General features: G+C 47.0%; 1 protein-coding gene across 1 annotated transcript in view; it reads right to left on the bottom strand.

Moving 5' to 3' along the window:
• The window catches only part of LOC144163980 (uncharacterized), a 58,973-nt gene that overhangs the window by 27,025 nt on the left and 13,537 nt on the right, over positions 1–18,411 (bottom strand). Inside the window, exons 2-3 of the mRNA XM_077694614.1 lie at positions 9,498–9,577; positions 9,357–9,440 (exon numbers count right to left, since the gene is read on the bottom strand). Coding sequence (XP_077550740.1) covers positions 9,357–9,440; positions 9,498–9,577 — 164 coding nt within the window. The remainder of the gene's footprint in view (positions 1–9,356; positions 9,441–9,497; positions 9,578–18,411) is intronic.

Genomic DNA, 18,411 nt, shown 5'->3' with positions numbered 1-18,411 from the left:
TATTCTGTTTTCCGTGTCTTTGTCTAAGCGTAACTTTAGCGTTCTTTTCAATTGTTTTTACTTCTTGTTGCTTCTTTACATGTCTGATAAATATAATGACACCCCCCAGCCAATACTACAAAAACTGGAGACCCGACGTTTCGAAGCCGGCTCGGCTCCTTCTTCAGAGGTGACACGGCTTACATTGCAACGTCGCCTTGCAACCTTTCGCCGCTGCCGGCGTTCCACGAACCCCGCTCTGCGGAACGTAGCTCGTGTGTTTACACAGACTTGGGAGTCCCTCGCGAGCCACTGCGGCTCCGTGGGGTTCGCTGCAGATGCCTTGACTCAAAGTAAAGGCACTTCCTCCAGTTTGCTTCTTTTTCGACGATGGCAGTTCGGACAAGGTCAGCTGCTTGGTCTGCCGCCTCGCATTGTTTTGAGTTGGGGACTGCGTTCCTTGCCCTGTCTGCGGATGTCGTTCTTGCACTGCCTTGTCCTCTGGGGAATATTCTCGGGTACTGAGCGAAAGGAGTATGGAACACCACTCCGGTGCTTCCCCCATCGTAGCATGGTCCTTAGGGCAAGGGGATTAGACGGCCCACCGACGCCAAAGGCTTCTGACCGTGTGAGAGTACGCAGACTGGCAGGCCGGCGCCCTTCTGGCTCCTGGTTCGTAGGGCACTGGCACGCGTGCCAAACGCCATACGGTTGAGCCCCTGAGTGAGTTAATTGCACTTTTTAGCTTTTTTTTGTTTTATTCGGCAAACCAGGGAATGGATAAATTCATAGAATTGCTCATTTCTCTCCCACCCCTTCTCTCTTTTTTATTTTCTTCTATTTTTTAAGGTTTTCAACTGCAGTGATCTTAACTACGCAAAACGATTTCATGCCAGTACGTCTTTACTTTTTCTTCACGAATGTGTGCCGGAATTGTTCCTGTATTCCTGTCTCTATTCTTGTTAAGTGTGTACTATTGTTTCGCTGCCCCCCCCCTTATGTAATACCCCGCAAGGGGCCTTTAACGGTACAATGAATGATTATGATAATTTTATGCTACTTTGGGACAAGTGTGTATGTAATACCAAGATAACTTGATCTGTGGTAAGCTATCCAGTGCTTCACCTCAAGTCTGCCGATCGCCTATTCCAAAGTATTCACTCCAGGTTCACCTACTGGAAACCTTCCTTTATTTGCATCTTTTCGCCCCTTAGTTACGGGAGTTGTACCTTTATTTGCATTGCTACCTGCGGACACGGTTGCCTCGGAGGAACTGACCGAAGCCATATCCTCTGAGTTAGACGTTGTGGCACCTGTATAGACAAGTTTTACTTGCTAGGAATGAAATGGTGCTCCGTGAATAAAAACGCGATGACAGTTGAAAATAAACCTTTTTCGCGAGAGATTTATTGCTATCGTTTTGAGGGATTCGTTGTCGTTTGAGTTTGGAGTTTCGGACTTTGACGCGTTCAGCTCTGCTTTTGACTCGCACGCACTTTGGAGCTTCGAACGCAGTGGCTTTGACCTTCACCCTTTTTAATTTGATTTCACGCAAAGCAAGCTTCGCTTTCAACCATCGTCGCCGTTAGACGGAGGTGTGCATGATTTTTTCTAAGATTGCAACTCTGTGCACCCCTCTCGAAATTCAAACTGATTCTACATATCTAAAAGGCAAAATCGGATACAAGCCAGCTTTTAACGTTAGAGACCCATGCTTGATTTGAACCACAGGAAGCGTTTTTTTTTTCATTTCACTTCACCCGCGATCATCTACATCCTTGTAGGAAGTTGCTTTTCTGCAGCGGGTTTTCGACGCAACATACGCCTCAAGTAGGACATTCAAAGCTTCGCTTCAATAAAGCTTGAAGAAAACTTTTTTTAATAACTTTTGAAAATGTTTCCTCACTGCTCCGTTTCTCTCGCTCGACGTGAAATCGAACCACCAGATTCCTTCTCCCTCGGCCACGGAAAAGGGTCACGGCAACTGCGACTGTTTTGAGATTTGTAGAATTAGATGACGCATGAATTAGTCCCACTACCAGCTCATGGTTTGTGTGCCTACTAATGACTTCGTTAATTTCCAAACCCCTTGGAGACATTCATAGTAGAATACCATGCGAGTCTGTTTAACAGTGTGGGTGCCAATTTTAGGGTAAGGCGCATTAAGGCCTTCGCCCGAATAAATGTAATTAACTTAAAAGGAAATTATTTCACTTAGGCACTCCATTTACATAACGGTCAAGGGTTTGACGTGATCAGATCGTTGCCATGAAAGAAAAAAATATTTCGCTACTTATGTGAGAATACTGGCGCATCCTTGGCTGCAAGAAATGCAGTTGACGACGAGAAAACACATTTCAAATGGAAGGCCCAAGCTATGAACTTTGTACTCTTTGAAGTACAGCCTTCCGCTGCGTACAAAAAAAGAAAATCAGAAAAAAAGGTGGCGTTGTCGAGACCACAACCGGAAAAAAGGGGCGATGCAATTATTGCCCAGTAGTATAATCTCCGCAAGCAGTTATATGTAGCCACGCTGCGTCGTTTAAATAAATAACTGCGGCTTAGCTCAGCTAACATTAGCTAGCCCGTTAAGTCTTCGTTTCACTTGTTAACCTTAGATTTACCGGTAATTATCGCACTATTCGACCAAAGCCGGCCTTCCTCTACGGTTGTGGGCCCGCTTCCGGCATTTCCGAGCCCAACGGCCCTTCGGGCGGTATATCCGTTGTGGTGAGACGTGTAGCTCGCCGACGGCGGCTACACGTCTCTCCCGATTGACTGGTGGATTGTTTGTAGGTTTTAACGAGCCGACGCAACCCAGGCGGTGAGGCGCGTATCCTGCAGAAGAGCGCAGCGCTCAGAGTAATTCCCCAGCTCGCATGCCCGCGCCGAGTGCCGCGTGAGGAGCGAACAAGCTGCTTAGAACACACGAACCAAGCCGGCAGCGGCGGTCGAAGCGGTGTACGCGGTGGTCGGAGGAGACCAGCCCGGCGCGTCACATACCGCTTTGTCGAGGATGCGGGGAAGCTGCCGTCAAGTGGAAGTGAAATTTTCCGCGATGGTAAAATGTCTCGACCAGATAAGTAAAGCTTTGCCTTAGGAAACAATTTCTCACGTGCACAAAAACAAGAAAAGCGTGCTCTTGTATTTAGTGCATGCACTTAATGCAATGCCACTGGTGTCTACAGTCCCGCACCTTTGCTCTATTGTCTATCCGAATAAGGACTTGGTCTCCTCGAACAGTGTCTGGAATCCTACACTTCGCAATGCGGAGCCAAGTTTTCACGGTGAACCCAGGGACAAGCATCAGATAAAGCTCATGCTACATATTACGGGACGGTTACAATTTTTCAGGTGTTTCTATGAAATTGAACTTTCACGATCGTGTTGCTCCCTTTTTTGCCCTGTTGCATAAGCGCGTACGCTTTATTGGGGTTGAGAAGACTGCGCCCCCGTCGCACTTTGCTCCTGCACTCTGTTTTGTTTATGAAAGAAATCACGACTGGCAGTTTTGTAGCGCATTGGCTTGGCTTAAATTGGATTGTGTTGGATTGAAACTGGGTCTGCACTTTCGCCGGTCTGCGCATTCCAGAGGAGTGACGCCATAGCCCGGGCAGACGCACTGGCGCCGGCGTGTGCCTAGATGTGAGTCTCGGTTGAGCAGTAGCCAAGTCTGACGCTGCGCCGGAGCCGCTTGACAGCCGTTTCGCGTGGCTCCTGGACAGCCGTGCTGCGCATGCGCGAGGAGCAGTGACTGGACTGGACTGGTCTGGATTGGATCGGATTGGATGGGAAATCGTTTTAGCAGCAGTAAGCATGATAATCAGCTAATCCTACACAACCAGGAAACCTAAGAATAACCACCTGTACCTGTACCTCAGCTCACGCTACGTATATCCTGCCATAGCCTAGCTAAGCCACTGCTAATTTTTTATTGCTTTCCCTGTCGTGGTCTGAGCCTTTGTGCGGCTTCAATGCCCTGAAACGCTTCGGGGATGTGGTAAGAGGAACTTGCGTACGAAACCCACTCTATCTTCACGTGCCGGTTGTTTACGGAGGCTGCCTTTTGTGCATTCGGGACAACTTTTTTAAGGCATGGAAGAGAAAACCGGCAAAAATTCCTTTATTTACCGGATTTGTGTGGCCAGAATCAAAATGAAGCATGGGCTAAGACCAGCGCCTGTGGGATGCACCAATGTAACTTGGAATATCTCTACGCCAGAGTGTGTTGATGAGGTTTCTGCCCTCTATACACCCTTAAATCCCCCCATCTTATCGCACTCACTCAAGAGGCCGACTGCTACGTAGTTTAGAGAGTTGAGTCATCCGGAGGGCAACCCCAAACTCCAACATTAATGTAATCTTTGGGATTCGCATTGATATTTTTCATCTTATAAAAACTGCTGTGAAGGTATAGCGCAAATTTTCCCCAACTGACTCGCGCACGAAATAAAAGAAGTGTAGGAATGCTTTTATGCGGCCTTTGATGAATGCGGTTTCGTGCTTATAACTTACAAAGCAGTCCGTGACGTCGAACTTATGCTTAAAACTACGCATTCGGACGAGACAAGGAAAAGAAGAGACAGGACGGGCGCAGACTCACAACTAGTCTATTGAAAAATGGCGCATGCTAATATACCGACAGCAGCACATGCGCACACATGTCACCCCTGAGATAGCTTCGACACCGGTAGTTATGACAAAGAATCAGCTTTTATTCTGCGCTGACCAACTCATACATATAGGACCGGCGTGACGCCACCGGCGTGACTGGACCGGCGTGACGCTACATGAGATAGCTTCGACTGACGAAGAATCAACCTTTATTCAGTGCTGACCAACTCATATACCGTATTTACTCTCATAATGATCGCTCTGGTGTAATGATGGCACCCCCGAAGTTCGTCGTCAAAATATGACTTTTTTTTAATTTCCCGCGCAAGGATCGCACCCTGAACTTGCTGCAGCCATATGTCGTATGTGTGCCAAGCCTACACGACGATGGTCGCTAGTTTCCTCCTCTTTTAAAGCGGACATGGCTACGTTATTGCCGCGGACTTGATGATATTAGCAATATCGGCAAGAGTGAGTTCATTACTGGTGCGGAAGAAACTCTCACTAAATGCAGATAAAATACTCGCAAAAAATATTAAAAAAACGCGCTCAGCTTGCTGTGTCGGCACCGTGTCTTGATGTCCCACACTGTGACTCCAGCACCCACTTATTGGTAATTAGTAATTCCGGCGCATTCCACTTATTGGTAATTAGTAATTCCGGCGCATTCCGTAATAAAATCACTGCATTTTGCATCACTCGGTGGTCATTCGTTGGTAAGTGGAGTTTTATTATGTTTTTATTTGTTATATTTATTATGTTCATGAGACTTATCGTAAACATTCTGAGCTACAACTTGCGTTTTGTGCGCTGGAACTGTTTACCGAAAAATTTACATCGCGTAATGATCGCACCCCTAACTTTGCGTCATATTTATAGAAAAAAAAACAGTGCGATCATTACGTGAGTAAATAGGGTATATAGGACCGGCGTGACGTCACCGGTCGGAACAGATAACAGCCAGGCGGCTAAACACACAGTGAAACCAACAGCGTCTGGCACTATCACCGCTCCTTGGCCTTCGCTATCACGTTAGCACAACCACCTTTATCACATGATGTAACGGTCTATAAATTCATAATCATTTCCATACAAAGATATGGATGGTTCAATCACACACTGTTCACCATGCTTCGGAATGAAAAAGGCCTCGATTAATTCCCTTACCACCTGTTCTCTACTTTTGCTCAGCACCTTCGTCGGAGTCAAAACTGGCTGGCATGGCTTGCTTTCCCAAGCCACGTAATGGTGCGGAAGGTGGGATCCCGTTTTATTACGCATATTCAGCTGGTGTTTCCTTAAACGGTCGTTAAGACATCTGCCCGTTTGTCGGATGTATAGCCGCCCGCATGTGAGCGGGATCACGTACACCACGTCAGTTGCGCACTTCACGTATGGCGTCGCATGTCGTTGTAGGCAACCTGGTGTCTGTTGCATTCTTTTCAGGATTTTGGGACACAGGCTAGGCAACTTAGGCAAGGTACATAAAAAACGACCGGCACTTTATGCCTGTTAGCCACATTTTTGAGGTTGTGTGCCACTCGATGGATGTACGGAACAACCACCGGTTTCTTGCGCCTGAGGCTGTCTGTCCTTTGGGGTGTGTTTACTTTCAACTTCTGTAGCAAGGACTCAGCCACCGCTGTCACAGCCATTGAGGGAAACCCAGCTGCAATCACTCGGGCAACCTGAGCAACGAAGCCTTCCTGAATCTTGTGATGGCATGATTTTGTTAGTGCTCCTTGAAAGCAAGAAGAGGCAACTGCCCTTTTTTACTGTCTTCGAGTGAGCAGACAGGGAAGGCAACAACTCTCTTCGCACCTTCGGTTTATAAACCTGTAGGCGGCGGAAGTGACGGTGAGGCAGGGCCTACATTTATTCAGAGCTGCGTGGGACGACAACATGGGACCGAGAATCGGAGAGCGCCCCTAGAGTGCGGCCGAGCAGCGCGGAGGCCATCATGTTCTGTGTCGCGTCATCACCTGAAGAACTGATGATGATGGGGCACTGGCGTTGATTATGATGCCACTACAAACGTAACACACGTGACGTCACCGAGAACAAAATGCGCTTAAACTATTTTCGAACAATTTTTCTACGTACCATTATTGAATTGTATAACCTACCCCACCACGAGGGTGGAGTCGTGAAATAAAGCGTCCCTGCACTAATGTTTTGCCTAAAGTACTTGAATTGCCCACCCAACCTGAACACAGTGTTTACAGTTTGTTATAAAAAAAACGAAATCATCAGTAATTTCTCTCCCAGGAAGTGGATACTGGTGAAGCTACTAGGGCGTGACATAGAGGTGGGCCAGAATTTAGGTCAGCAGTATGAGCAGCTTCTATTCCTTTCGTCATTGAGAGCGGTCATTCCTTACGAATACGAAGTTACAGTCGCTTCCATATGAGCCTTCCCTATGAACTTGTTTTGGCCAAAGGCGTTTTGGACGCGCTGAACAAAAATGCGCGGAGTGGTGGCCTCTTCCTGTCCTGCACTTGGACCACCACTTCACCTCGTAAGTTAGGACGCATCAATAATAAACAATGACCTTTCAGAGTCTTTGGGCGAGTGCCGATCTCGATCCGAAGTTCCGAAATAGGTCATTATCAGACATTCTTGGATAAAACCAGCGCTAATTCAGACGAAGACAAAGAAAGTAGCCACAAGGACAGCCGCTGGTCTAACAATACGATCACACATACGATCATACGATCACACACCGCCTAAAAAAAGTAGGCCATCGCTATGGAGTGCAAGTGGCTATCACGGCCCGCAATAAGTTGCGTTCTGTATGTGGCAGGCTTGACAGAAAGAGCAGGGAAGTGAGAAGAAAGGGGTTGGTTGTGGTGTCAACCACAAGAACCGGTATGTCGCATGCGCAACGGGAGTTGTGTGCAGTATTCCTTTGCCTTGTGGCCGAACCTATGTGGGTCAAACTGGCCGCTGTATCAACGTGCGTTTGAGAGAACATGAATTGTCATTGAAAGGCCCTGTATCATCCCATCTTTCTTCGCATTGCGCTAAGTGCGGCCAATGCGAACCTAAGTTTCCTGCCACTAACATTTTTTTAAGGCACCGTAACCAAACAACCCGAGAAATCATGGAGGCATTCCACATAGCTGAACGAGGTGATAAGTGTGTAAGCCAAACAAGCGTGTGTCTCCATCCGAAAGAGATGGCGTATCTGCGTGTGCCTTGACTGTAACGTGAACGTGACCTTTGCAAACTTGTTTCGCTCATGTGCAGTGTCTCTTTATTAATTTTGTGTTTGTGTTCAGTATTTATGTTCGCCGTTTCTGACATTAAACTTTAGTTGTTAGACCAGCGGCTTATCTTGTGGTTAATTTCTTCGTCTTCATCTGAATTAGCGCTGGTTTTATCCAAGAATGTCAAATTTCCAACTAGCCAAGCTTGCAGCCCCCCTGCAGGTCATTATTAGCCCTGGATGGTCCCATTCTGAATTTATCTTGGCGTAAATAACCTCTCTTAGAGCTGGGAGTGAATGGCTCAGAACTTTTTAAACGAACAACCAGTGGCCCAGAGTAGTGAGCTGGACAAGTTGGTATGGCGTCATTCTGGGCAACAGCGCGAAAAAAGACGTGGACGTATGAGACGGACAGGACGAGCGCTGAATCAGCGCTCATCCTGTCCGTCTCTTTTGTCCGTGTCTTTTTTCGCGCTGTTGCCCAGAAAGAAACCAGTGGCCCGCCCTAGTAATGAACATATTGTCAAGAGAGGTACTCAAAGTAGGTTAAAACACAATTCTCAACGAAGTAAGGGCCCTAAAAAAATCCCGGGGCATGTCCACTATGGTGAAACCAGGGGAGGGGAGAAGAATTCAGTGTATGAGTGTATTCGTGGCGAATCGGCGTGTTTGCCAGCGGAGATGAAACCATTGGGGGAAGAGGTATACAGCTTTCCCGTAAAATTCTCTTATCTTTGAAGCGCGAAGCACTCTAGCGTGACGCGTAAACGAGTGTCCAGGTGTTTTTTTTTAATACGCGTTACCTTCTAGCGCGAGGCGCAGACGAGTTTCCCGGTGTTTCACTACCGTGACTACCTTAGACGACGATTGCGACGACGATGACAATGAAGGAGACGCAAATAGCTGCAGCCCTGATGGGCTTCGTCCCTTAACCACAGGTCCGAAGAATCGGCCCTGGCTTCGTAAACTGTGAGCAATAGCGAGTTTATGTGAGAGGCATTTCATCTACAGATGACATCATTCAGTGGTATGTACACAAACACATCAGATGCGATTTCTCTATCGCTCTGCCAGGCATAACGACTCAAACAGATGAACGGTGCGCGTTGTTCTAATTCATACCTTGCTCTGTACTCCACGGTGCGGTAGTCCACATTAAACGAAAGATCCCTTTCGGACGCAATTTTATGCTGACCACGTAAATAAAACGGGCTGCAGTATCCAAAGCTTGCATTCCGTAAAGAGCACGACGGTGTTACGGGAAGATTGGTGGCGTCAAGTTTTAATGCTTTTTTTTAAAAAAGTTATTAGACATACAACACCACACCAAAAATAGGTTACTACTTTAAGTGCGGTGATATAGTGATATTACAGATGAAGCATGCACACTCGCGTTCAAAATGCGTTTACAACTACTACTGAGTACATAAAAAGAAGACAGGTGTACTTGACTGGAAAACACTGCCTCCTATTAGATATGAATTTCTATTTTACCCACTACTTCGGATTCCCTGGTTAGTAAGACTACACAAAGAAGAATCCTTCAGAAGCTTACCTCTTGGTAGTCTTCAGTCATGACACACTCCAGGTCAAACCGGGGAAATCCTTTTGCTAGTTCTTTGGTAATACATTCAACTTCCTAAAAACAATATTCAGGTTTATGAATTGCACACTATTAAAAGATTTCTGGGCTTACCAGAATGGCATCGACTTTCTTGAGGAGGGACTCAAGTTGCATCAGAAGCGGAACAAACTGCGTCTTGCATTTGTGGAACACTACATCCAGTCAACAAAGAGAACAAAAAGCTTAATTGCACATAAAAGGAAACATTGTCGGCTCTGCCCAGGGCAACTGGTTAGTAAAACTACACAAATCGCTGATGGCATATCAGAAGGCGAATAACAAGAAATTTGAATATATACAGAAAAATTCAAACAATGCGTTTTGAGGGGAAATTGGGCGCTTAGAATTGCTGCTAACGTAACAAATTTTACCTCCTCTGACAGGGGCGTTTTCTAAACCGTCAGGTAAAGGTGAATCACTAGAAGTTTTTATATTGGGTCTTGTAGCAATTTTACTTCGTGTAGACTGCCGATCAAATACCCAAGGTACTCATGTTACGCATGGTACCCATGGTGCAGAGGCAACGCTATGTACAGGTTTCTGGGCACTTATACCTGTTCCAGGGAATACCGGTACCACTTTTATTCAGGTTGTTCTGCAGAGGCATCGTGTCTGCTCAGAGGAGAACGGGGCACTCCTCAGATATGCGAGAGGGGTACATTCATTGCAAATATTTTGTTGCAGGGCAACAAATGTACACCAATTTGACTGCTCGGCAGCCAGCAGTGCCGCAACCTACCCGAGAGAAGATCAACACACGTCCGCTCCTACCCATACCTGCGCGTGCTGAGCTCCAACCACGCTCTCCATCATGTTGTGGTGTTCCAAACGTACTCTGCATACTGTCGTAATACTGCTCAGGGACTTCCAACACAGACGCAGTGGGCGTCCGACGTAACTTTGTTCGGTATATCATGGCCGCCTTGTCCATAGGTCATTAACCTTCATTCTTGCATCATGTACTGCGGTCGCATAGGACGGGTTGATAGAGGTTGCGTTAACATCATCCTCATTCTGGCTTCCAGTTTCACACTTGCCCAGCGTGGAGGCAGCCGTCGAGGGTACCGGTACTGTTCCGGCTTCGCAAGCCCGCTGCTACATAGAACTCTACGATGCACCAACCGTGCGCCGCCAAGATACCGCATCCTGCACCTTCTCGTCCGGAATGGTTCCAAGCTCCCTCACGCGTTCATGGTTGTGTGGCTGCCGTCGCTGTTACGGGGACAGTATTGAGAAATCCAACCCATGTCATTCATGACAGCAGGAACTTCACTGTTTACTTTCGTCTCCATTTCCACCGTATGCGGCGTCTAGCAGGATGGTTGTTTTCGATGCCAGCGATGTGATACTCTAGGCGCCGTACAGTGAACAGAGGGCGACACTAAGCCGCGACACCCAGCGCCGCCATCGGGGAATAAGAAAAATACTGGGTCGGCCACCGCTCGCCAGCGTGCTCTGGTTTCGGTTGCGCTCCTGCTTGGCGGCACCGGATGAAATGTAGTATACGCAATTTTTATGTTTCAGATGAATTAAAACATACTGCAGTAATTCTACCGCACCGGGCTAGGAATAGGCTGAAGTACTGAACTGTTGACTACGCGTACGGAGGAGGGGGGCAAGCGATATTGACTTCCCAGTGCCACACATAGCCAGAACGCAGGTGGAGCATTTCGTGCGCACGTTTTCACGTTAGCACATAGTTTTTTCATTGAATTTGTGTTTCTGCTAGGAAGCAGAAATTAATTACCTGTTCACAGCATTGGAAAGAAGGCGTTTTGTTCGCATACAAATCGCGGACCGGCGTGGTTTTGCAAATACCGTGCTCCGTATCACAGGATCGGTTGCTTGGGTGTTGTGCGGTCTGTACGCTGCGCTACGTGCTAGTAGCATTGACTTCAAAGCAAGTATAATTACCCTAAATACGCGGGCTTCAATGTGGATCAGGCGAGTGGGAAGCATCGAGAACTGCGCACCACCTGGCGGAGATTTTCGATTGATTGATTGTGCGATTCAACGCGCCGACGCCAGACAGGCGATGAGGCGCGCCGTAGTGGAGGGATCGGGATTAATTTTGACCACCTGGGTATCTTTAACGTGTGCCGAAATGTCGAACACACGGTCGTTTTCGCTATTCGCCCCTATCAGAAAAGCGGCTGCTCCGCCCAGGAAACGTACCTGACGACGATTTTCAATTTCACGGCTTGAATTATCGCCAAGCATTCCCAGAATGCGTCCTGCTCCTCGCCCCTGATAGTTCGTTTCCGCTGGTGCCAGTTCGTCCCACCAAGAGATCACGGAGCGAGCACGTATTCTTGCTCCGCGCACGAGGTCAAGCAGCATCGCCTTTGGAGCGAGGGGAGACCTCTGTGCCTTCCGCCTGCTTTTCCGTGGATACATTCACAACGTACACTGGTTTCGCTGCAAGCCCACCAACAAATGCCTGTGAACGATTTAAGACTATCGCCTTCCTTTTTAAGGGGTAAGCAGAGCCTCCAAATATTAGAATCATCATAAACTCAGTTTATTTTTTATTGTTGTCTGAAGTTGCTGTTGCTGTTGTGAGCCCCGTTAAAACGGCTTTGTTTTATTGACAGAATATATTTGCAGCGCAAAAATCCCACATGCGTTGGTGTTAGACCTTGCACTGACGTAGTTATTGCGATTTTTGAGAGCTTTTTTCTCCAAAAATGGCCCTACTTTGTTTAAAAACAATCATTTTTTTTCAAAAAAGTGGGTGAGATGTTGCAGCCATCAATTAGTTCTCTTGCAATTAAAATACGGCTGAACGTTACGTGCCGCATGAATTTTTATTATTAACGCCACGGAAGGCGCAAGCATGATGCAGAGCAACCAACCTTCATGCAAATACTGCCAATAAGCGCCCAACATTCGCTAAGAGGGGAAATTTATTGTAAGCACACGAGTATTAACAGCTGGAAAACCGATATACTTTACTTTGACAGCAGCATGTAATCTGCTAGGTAATCATCGCCCTTGTATTTTCTAAAAATTTCACGACAACATGGGCCGCCTGTAAGGCTGTGACCAGCCTTCCCAACTCGGACGATTCAGGGCAGCGAAGGCGGTAGCTTTCCTTCTGCGCTTTATTTATTTTAAAGCCTCTCGGTCGATAGCGCTCCATGCTGTCGCCGTTGCAGCATATTCCGCAACCTTAAGCGCACCTAACTACTTGATAGACGCCTTTGCAAGGGCGCGTGCACAGTGCCTATAGCAGGCGGCTGGCCTGGACGGTGCGGATCGGCCTACCCAGTGTTGCGCGGAGGCGCGGTAGATGGCGCTGCGTTCGCTCGAAAAACTTGACTGCACGGAGCCTATAAGACAAAACGGACAGTAGCCGGCCTTGCCGAGGCGGCGCCTTCATTGCCGCTTGTAAACACACGAGCAACCTTTTAACGTAAATAATGAATCACCGCTGTTGGTATGCGCCATGGATCTATACACACGCACACACACACACACACACACACACACATATATATATATATATATATATATATATATATATATATATATATATATATATATATATATATATATATATATATATATATAAATATATATATATATATATATATCAAGGTTGCAGTCGTCATTGCCAGTGCTATTCGGCTGTTTCCGAAATATTTAATAGTGCCGAATGCCGTGTGTTTGTCATGTTTCCTTGATACAGTGATAACTAAGCGAAAATATAAGTGGAGAAAAAATCTGCCGTATTTTCCGGGAGCGGGAGTAGAACCCACATCTCCGCATTACGCGTGCGGTGCACTGGCCATTATGCTATCCCGCAGCGGCTTCTCTCTCGACTTTCCGGAGGCGGTTTATATTTACAAGTGCTCTGAGCTCGGTCAACTAGCGCCACCCCTCGCTTATTTATCACTGTATCAAATAAACATGACAAACACACGTCATTCGGCACTATTAAATATTTCGGAAACAGCCGAATAGCACTGGCAATGACCACTGCAACCTTGATATGTGTCCATACCGAGTCCCTCGTCCCGTATCTTTCTGTTCTGCTACGAGGGCTGGGGCTCCAGCAGTTCGGATATGGCAATTGCTAACCCCGACCTCCGACCACGTCTTACGTGGCGGCCGCTGGGAAAAAAACACGTTCTACGTCTCCCGCGGTGGTCGAAAACGGCGCTAGTTGACCGGCCTCAGAGCACTTGAAGTGAAGGAGAACACAGTCGCCCAGATAGCCGAATTGGTAAGGCATTCGAGATCTAATCGAAAGGCGTGGGTTCGGTCCCCACTCTGGGCGCGTGTTTTTCTTTCTTTCTTTCTTACGTAAGTAATAAAAAAATAATAATGTAACGTCACTAACGGTAAAAACTAGTCTAACCATTCCCCTATGCTTTCTTTGGCGTTGCAGACTGCCGGCATTTCTTTCTGTATTTCCTAACGAGCCCCTCATTTCCAAACCCTATTATCGTGCGAAAGCTTAGTGAGGGCCTCGGTTCTGGCAGCCTTGATGCCAAGGAAGCCTAAGAGGGCTTCCCGCCAGTTACCCACTTATGACAGGCTGTAGACGTTCGCGTCACGCCCCGGGGGTTGAAAAGAAGGTCCCCTTCTCCCCGTGTAGGCTGAGTGGCGCTGGCTACCACCCTCAAGCGTCAGATACAGTTGTAGTATATATAAATACCCCAGAAAGTGAAGGAGAACACGGTCGCCCAGATAGCTGAATTGGTAAGGCATTCGAGATCTAATCGAAAGGCGTGGGTCCGGTCCCCACTCTGGGCGCGTGTTTTTCTTTCTTTCTGACGTAAGTAATCAAAAATAATAATGTAACGTCACTAACGGTAAAAAATAGTCTAACCATTCCCCTATGCCTTCTTTGGCGTTGTAGACTGCCGGCATTTCTTTCTGTATTTCTTAACGAGCCCCTCATTTCCAAACCCCATTATCATGCGAAAGCTTAGTGAGGGCCTCGGTTCTGGCAGCCTTAATGCCAAGGTAGCATAAGAGGGCTTCCCGCCAGTTACCCGCTTATGACAGGCTGTAGACGTTCGCGTCACGCCCAGGGGGTTGAAAAGAATGATGATGATGATGGTTGGAGTTTTTTTGGGGCAAGGGCAGCTGGGGCAAAGAGTGGCAAACAAAAGTATCTTAAAAAAATAGTGGCTACTAAAGCCAGAACAACAATAAAATCAATTACTGGCAATGGTGATGGCTGGTGTATAGGGCCAGATTTGATTATGCGTGATAGGAAAGCAGGTTTAAAAACTTGACGTCTGACAAATACTCAAACACACGTTTCACATAAACCATGGCATCGTCACTTAGAAACAACGATGGATGTAGGGGAATATGTTGCCTGTAGAGTTCTCTGAAGTGTTTGTGTCGTGTTGTGTGAAGTGCCTTGCTAGTGATTAGTATGTGCACTACGGATAGGGCCTCTCTGCACATGCTGCACTGGGGTCTAGAAGATCCCGTCAGCAGATACGAGTGCGTTGCATGGTTGTGCCCTATCCGTAGCCTAGCCAAGGCGACTTCTCTGTTTCTGTTGTGTGAGTCAGCTGTGTACCGTCCCAAGTGTGGCTTTATTACATGTAGCTTGTTGTCTGTCTGCTCATTCCAGCGTGTTTGCCATGTTCTACGCAAGTGTTGCCTTATGTGTAGCTTGAGGTCTGTATATGGTACGGTTGTTATGGCTACAGTGTTCCTGAGTGCAGCAGCACCGGCCCTCTCGTCTGCTAACTCGTTCCCAGCGATCCCAGCGTGTCCTGGGACCCAGCAGAGAAGCAGCTGATGCTTCTGCGCCTACACGAACATGATAATGTTGAATACTAGATTAACTATGTGGTTTTTCGGGGGTGTATGCGATGATAGTGCGCGAACAACACTCAAAGAATCTGTATAGATGATGGAATTGGGAATTTGGTTTTCAAGAATGTGTCGTACAATCAGTAAAATTCCATACGCTTCTGCTGAAAAAATTGTTGTGTGCACGCTCATGGTTCTGGCTGCATTGAAATTTGGACCATGAGCAGCGCACGACACCATAGTGGAGGTTTTAGAAGCGTCACTGCAGAATTCTGCACGTGGGTATTTAAACTGCAAAGAAAGAAAATGCTGCAGTATTGCAGCTCGCAGTACCCGATTTTTGTCAAGTTTTATAAAAGAAAGGCCGCACGACACAGGGCGAACTTGCCAAGGCGGTAAAATGTTTGAAAAGGACGAGCTGTACACATCTAAAAACGAAGCGCTGAGATCCGAGGCTCGCTCTCTCACTCGAAGTGAAAAGGGCAGAGGAACGGACGGGCGATTTAAAAACAGCACAGATGTGGATGTATCGTTAAAGTCAGGATAAAAAGGATGGTTATTCAGCGATGAAATTTTAAAACCATAAATTAGGTCCATGCACGTTCGCTGGTTCTCAAGGCTCCACTTATTACATTCGACATACAGACTCTGGACAGGGCTAGTGCGAAAAGCACCCGAAGCAAGCCGCAGCCCCAAGTGTAGCACTGGGTCAAGCATTCGCAACGCTGTTTTAGTCGCTGACCCATATACCACACTGCCATAGTCTAAACGAGAACCAACCAAAGCAGTATAGAGCCGTAGTAGGAGTTCTTTGTCAGCCCCATAGGATTGGTGGGAGAGAACCTTAAGGATATTCATTGTTTTCATACATTTATGCTTAAGTTTCTTGATATGTGGGATGAATGTGAGTTTGTGGTCAAACACAACACCTAAAAACTTGTGCTCCTTGTTCACAGGAAGCGACATGCCATTAAGAGTAATGTCTGGGTCCATATGGATTTCTAGCTTCCTAGAACACAACGGAGGAGCTTTTTAGAGGATTCAATTTAAAACCATTCTTGTCTGCCCAGCTGGCAAGTTTCTTGACGCCGAGCTGGACTTGGCGTTCGCATATTGACATATTACATGATTGAAAAGATATCTGCACGTCATCTACATACATGGAGTAAGAAATTGTAGGCGGCAGTGCCTTCCCAAGGGTGTTCATCTTTACTATGAAGAGAGTGCAGCATAGAACTCCGCCTTGCGGCACGTCATTTTCTTGCACGTGTACCTTTGACAGTGCAGAACCAACTCTGACACGAAAGGTTCTCTCCGACAAATAACTAGCAAGGGTGTTAAACATATTACCAGAAACACCGAATGACTTGAGGTCAGTAAGGATCCCATAACGCCAAGCGGTGTCATAGGCCTTTTCTAGGTCGAAAAACACAGTTAAACAGAACTGTTTGTGAATGAAGGCATCCTTAATGTATGACGCTAGTGCCACAAGTTCATGTCTTGTGGATCTCCCCGCCCTGAAGCCTGCCTGGCAGCTCTCGAAAAGACCGTTGTACCCCAAAAAGTACACAAGCCTCCGGTTTATCATCTTCTCGAGAAGCTTGCACAGGCAGCTGGTCAGGGCAATGGGACGATAGCTAGCGGGAGAAGAAGGGTCCTTCCCTTCTTTCAAGAATGCTACAACTATGGCGTCCCTCCAAGACTTTGGAATGTGCCCCGAAAGCCATATCTTGTTGAAAAGGTGAAGAAGTGTTACAAGAGTGTCTGTGTGTAAGTTCTGTATCATTGTATATGTAATGTTGTCCGGGCCTGGAGCTGAGGGTTTACACGTGCTCAGAGCACCCCTCAGCTCATTAAGTGTGAACTCAGAGTTATAAGAAGTGGCTGACCTGTCATTGTCATGAAAAGGCTTCTTTTCGGCCACGAGTTTGTGTTTAATGAAAGTGTTTGTGTAGTGTGCTGAACTGGAAACGTGTTGGAAGTGTTGTGCGAGTGTGTCAGCCTGGTCTTCAAGTGTATCCCCTGTTGTGCAGACCAGAGGCAGGCTGTGTGTTTGTTGTCCCTTGAGTTTGCGTATTCGTGTCCATACTTTCCGTGTGTCTGTGTAGGAGTTAATTGATGCTATGAATGTACGCCAACTATCACGTTTTGCCTCACGGCGCACGCGTTTTCCAAATGCCTTGGCACGTTTGAACAAGAGGAGGTTACTCAACGTGGGGTACCGACGAAGGATACCCCACGCCTTGTTCTGGGCCTCTCGCGCCCGCCTACAGTCCTCATTCCACCACGGCCTCCGATGGTTCCGCGGGGCAACAGAGGCGTGGGGTATGGACTTTTCGCCGGCGTCGAGGATGTGCGCCGTGAGTAGTTGGGTTGCCTGCTCAACCTGTAGTTGTGTTATGGACTTGTAGTGTAGTTTAGATGAATCTCTAAATATGTTCCAGTTTGCTCTTGCTTCATTAAACCTGTTCTGGGAAGATGGACCGCACGGGCCCTTACATATATATGTTAGGGAGGTGGGGAAGTTGTCACTACCATATGGATCAGTGCCCACACCCCACTCAAGACATGGTATGAGAACTGCAGATCCAATAGCCAAGTCAAGGTGTGAATAACTGTTGTGTCCTATATTATAATATGTTGGCTTTTTTGGTTGAAAAGACATGCTCCCGAGGATGTTAAGAATTTCTCAATTAGGCGACCTCGGGCATCCGTGCGAGCAGAGCCCCAAAGAGAGTTATGTGCGTTGAGGTCGCCTAAAAGAATGAAAGGTTCGGGTAACTGATCTACCAGACACTCGAAATCTGTGCTCGATAGTTGGAAGTCAGGAGGGATGTAAAGAGAACATAGTGTTATAAGCCTATTAAAAATTATCGTTCGAATGGCAACACCCTCTAGGATGGTTTGTAGTTGGACAGTGTGGCACGCCAAGGTTTTCCGGGCAATTATGGCCACACCGCCTGAGGATGTGCCACCACCACCTCTATCCCTCCTATATACCATGAAATTTGTGTGTATGGAGTTTAAATGGGTCTCTTGGAGACACATCACACTTGGCTGATTGGAATGCAGCAACTCATAGACATCATGAAGATTTTTAAGAAGGCCTCTGCAGTTCCATTGCATGATATTTTCTCTTCCCATTATTGAAGTTTAGAGCTACTGGAGTATGTGTATGTTTATGTGTCGGCTTTTGGGGCTT

Source organism: Haemaphysalis longicornis, unplaced genomic scaffold (assembly GCF_048455015.1).
Source record: "Haemaphysalis longicornis isolate Haplotype H1 unplaced genomic scaffold, Haemaphysalis longicornis Haplotype H1 scaffold_13, whole genome shotgun sequence".
Lineage (NCBI taxonomy): Eukaryota > Metazoa > Arthropoda > Arachnida > Ixodida > Ixodidae > Haemaphysalis > Haemaphysalis longicornis.
The sequence above is the reverse complement of the archived record's forward strand: the minus strand, read 5'-3'. Positions and strand labels throughout refer to the sequence as shown.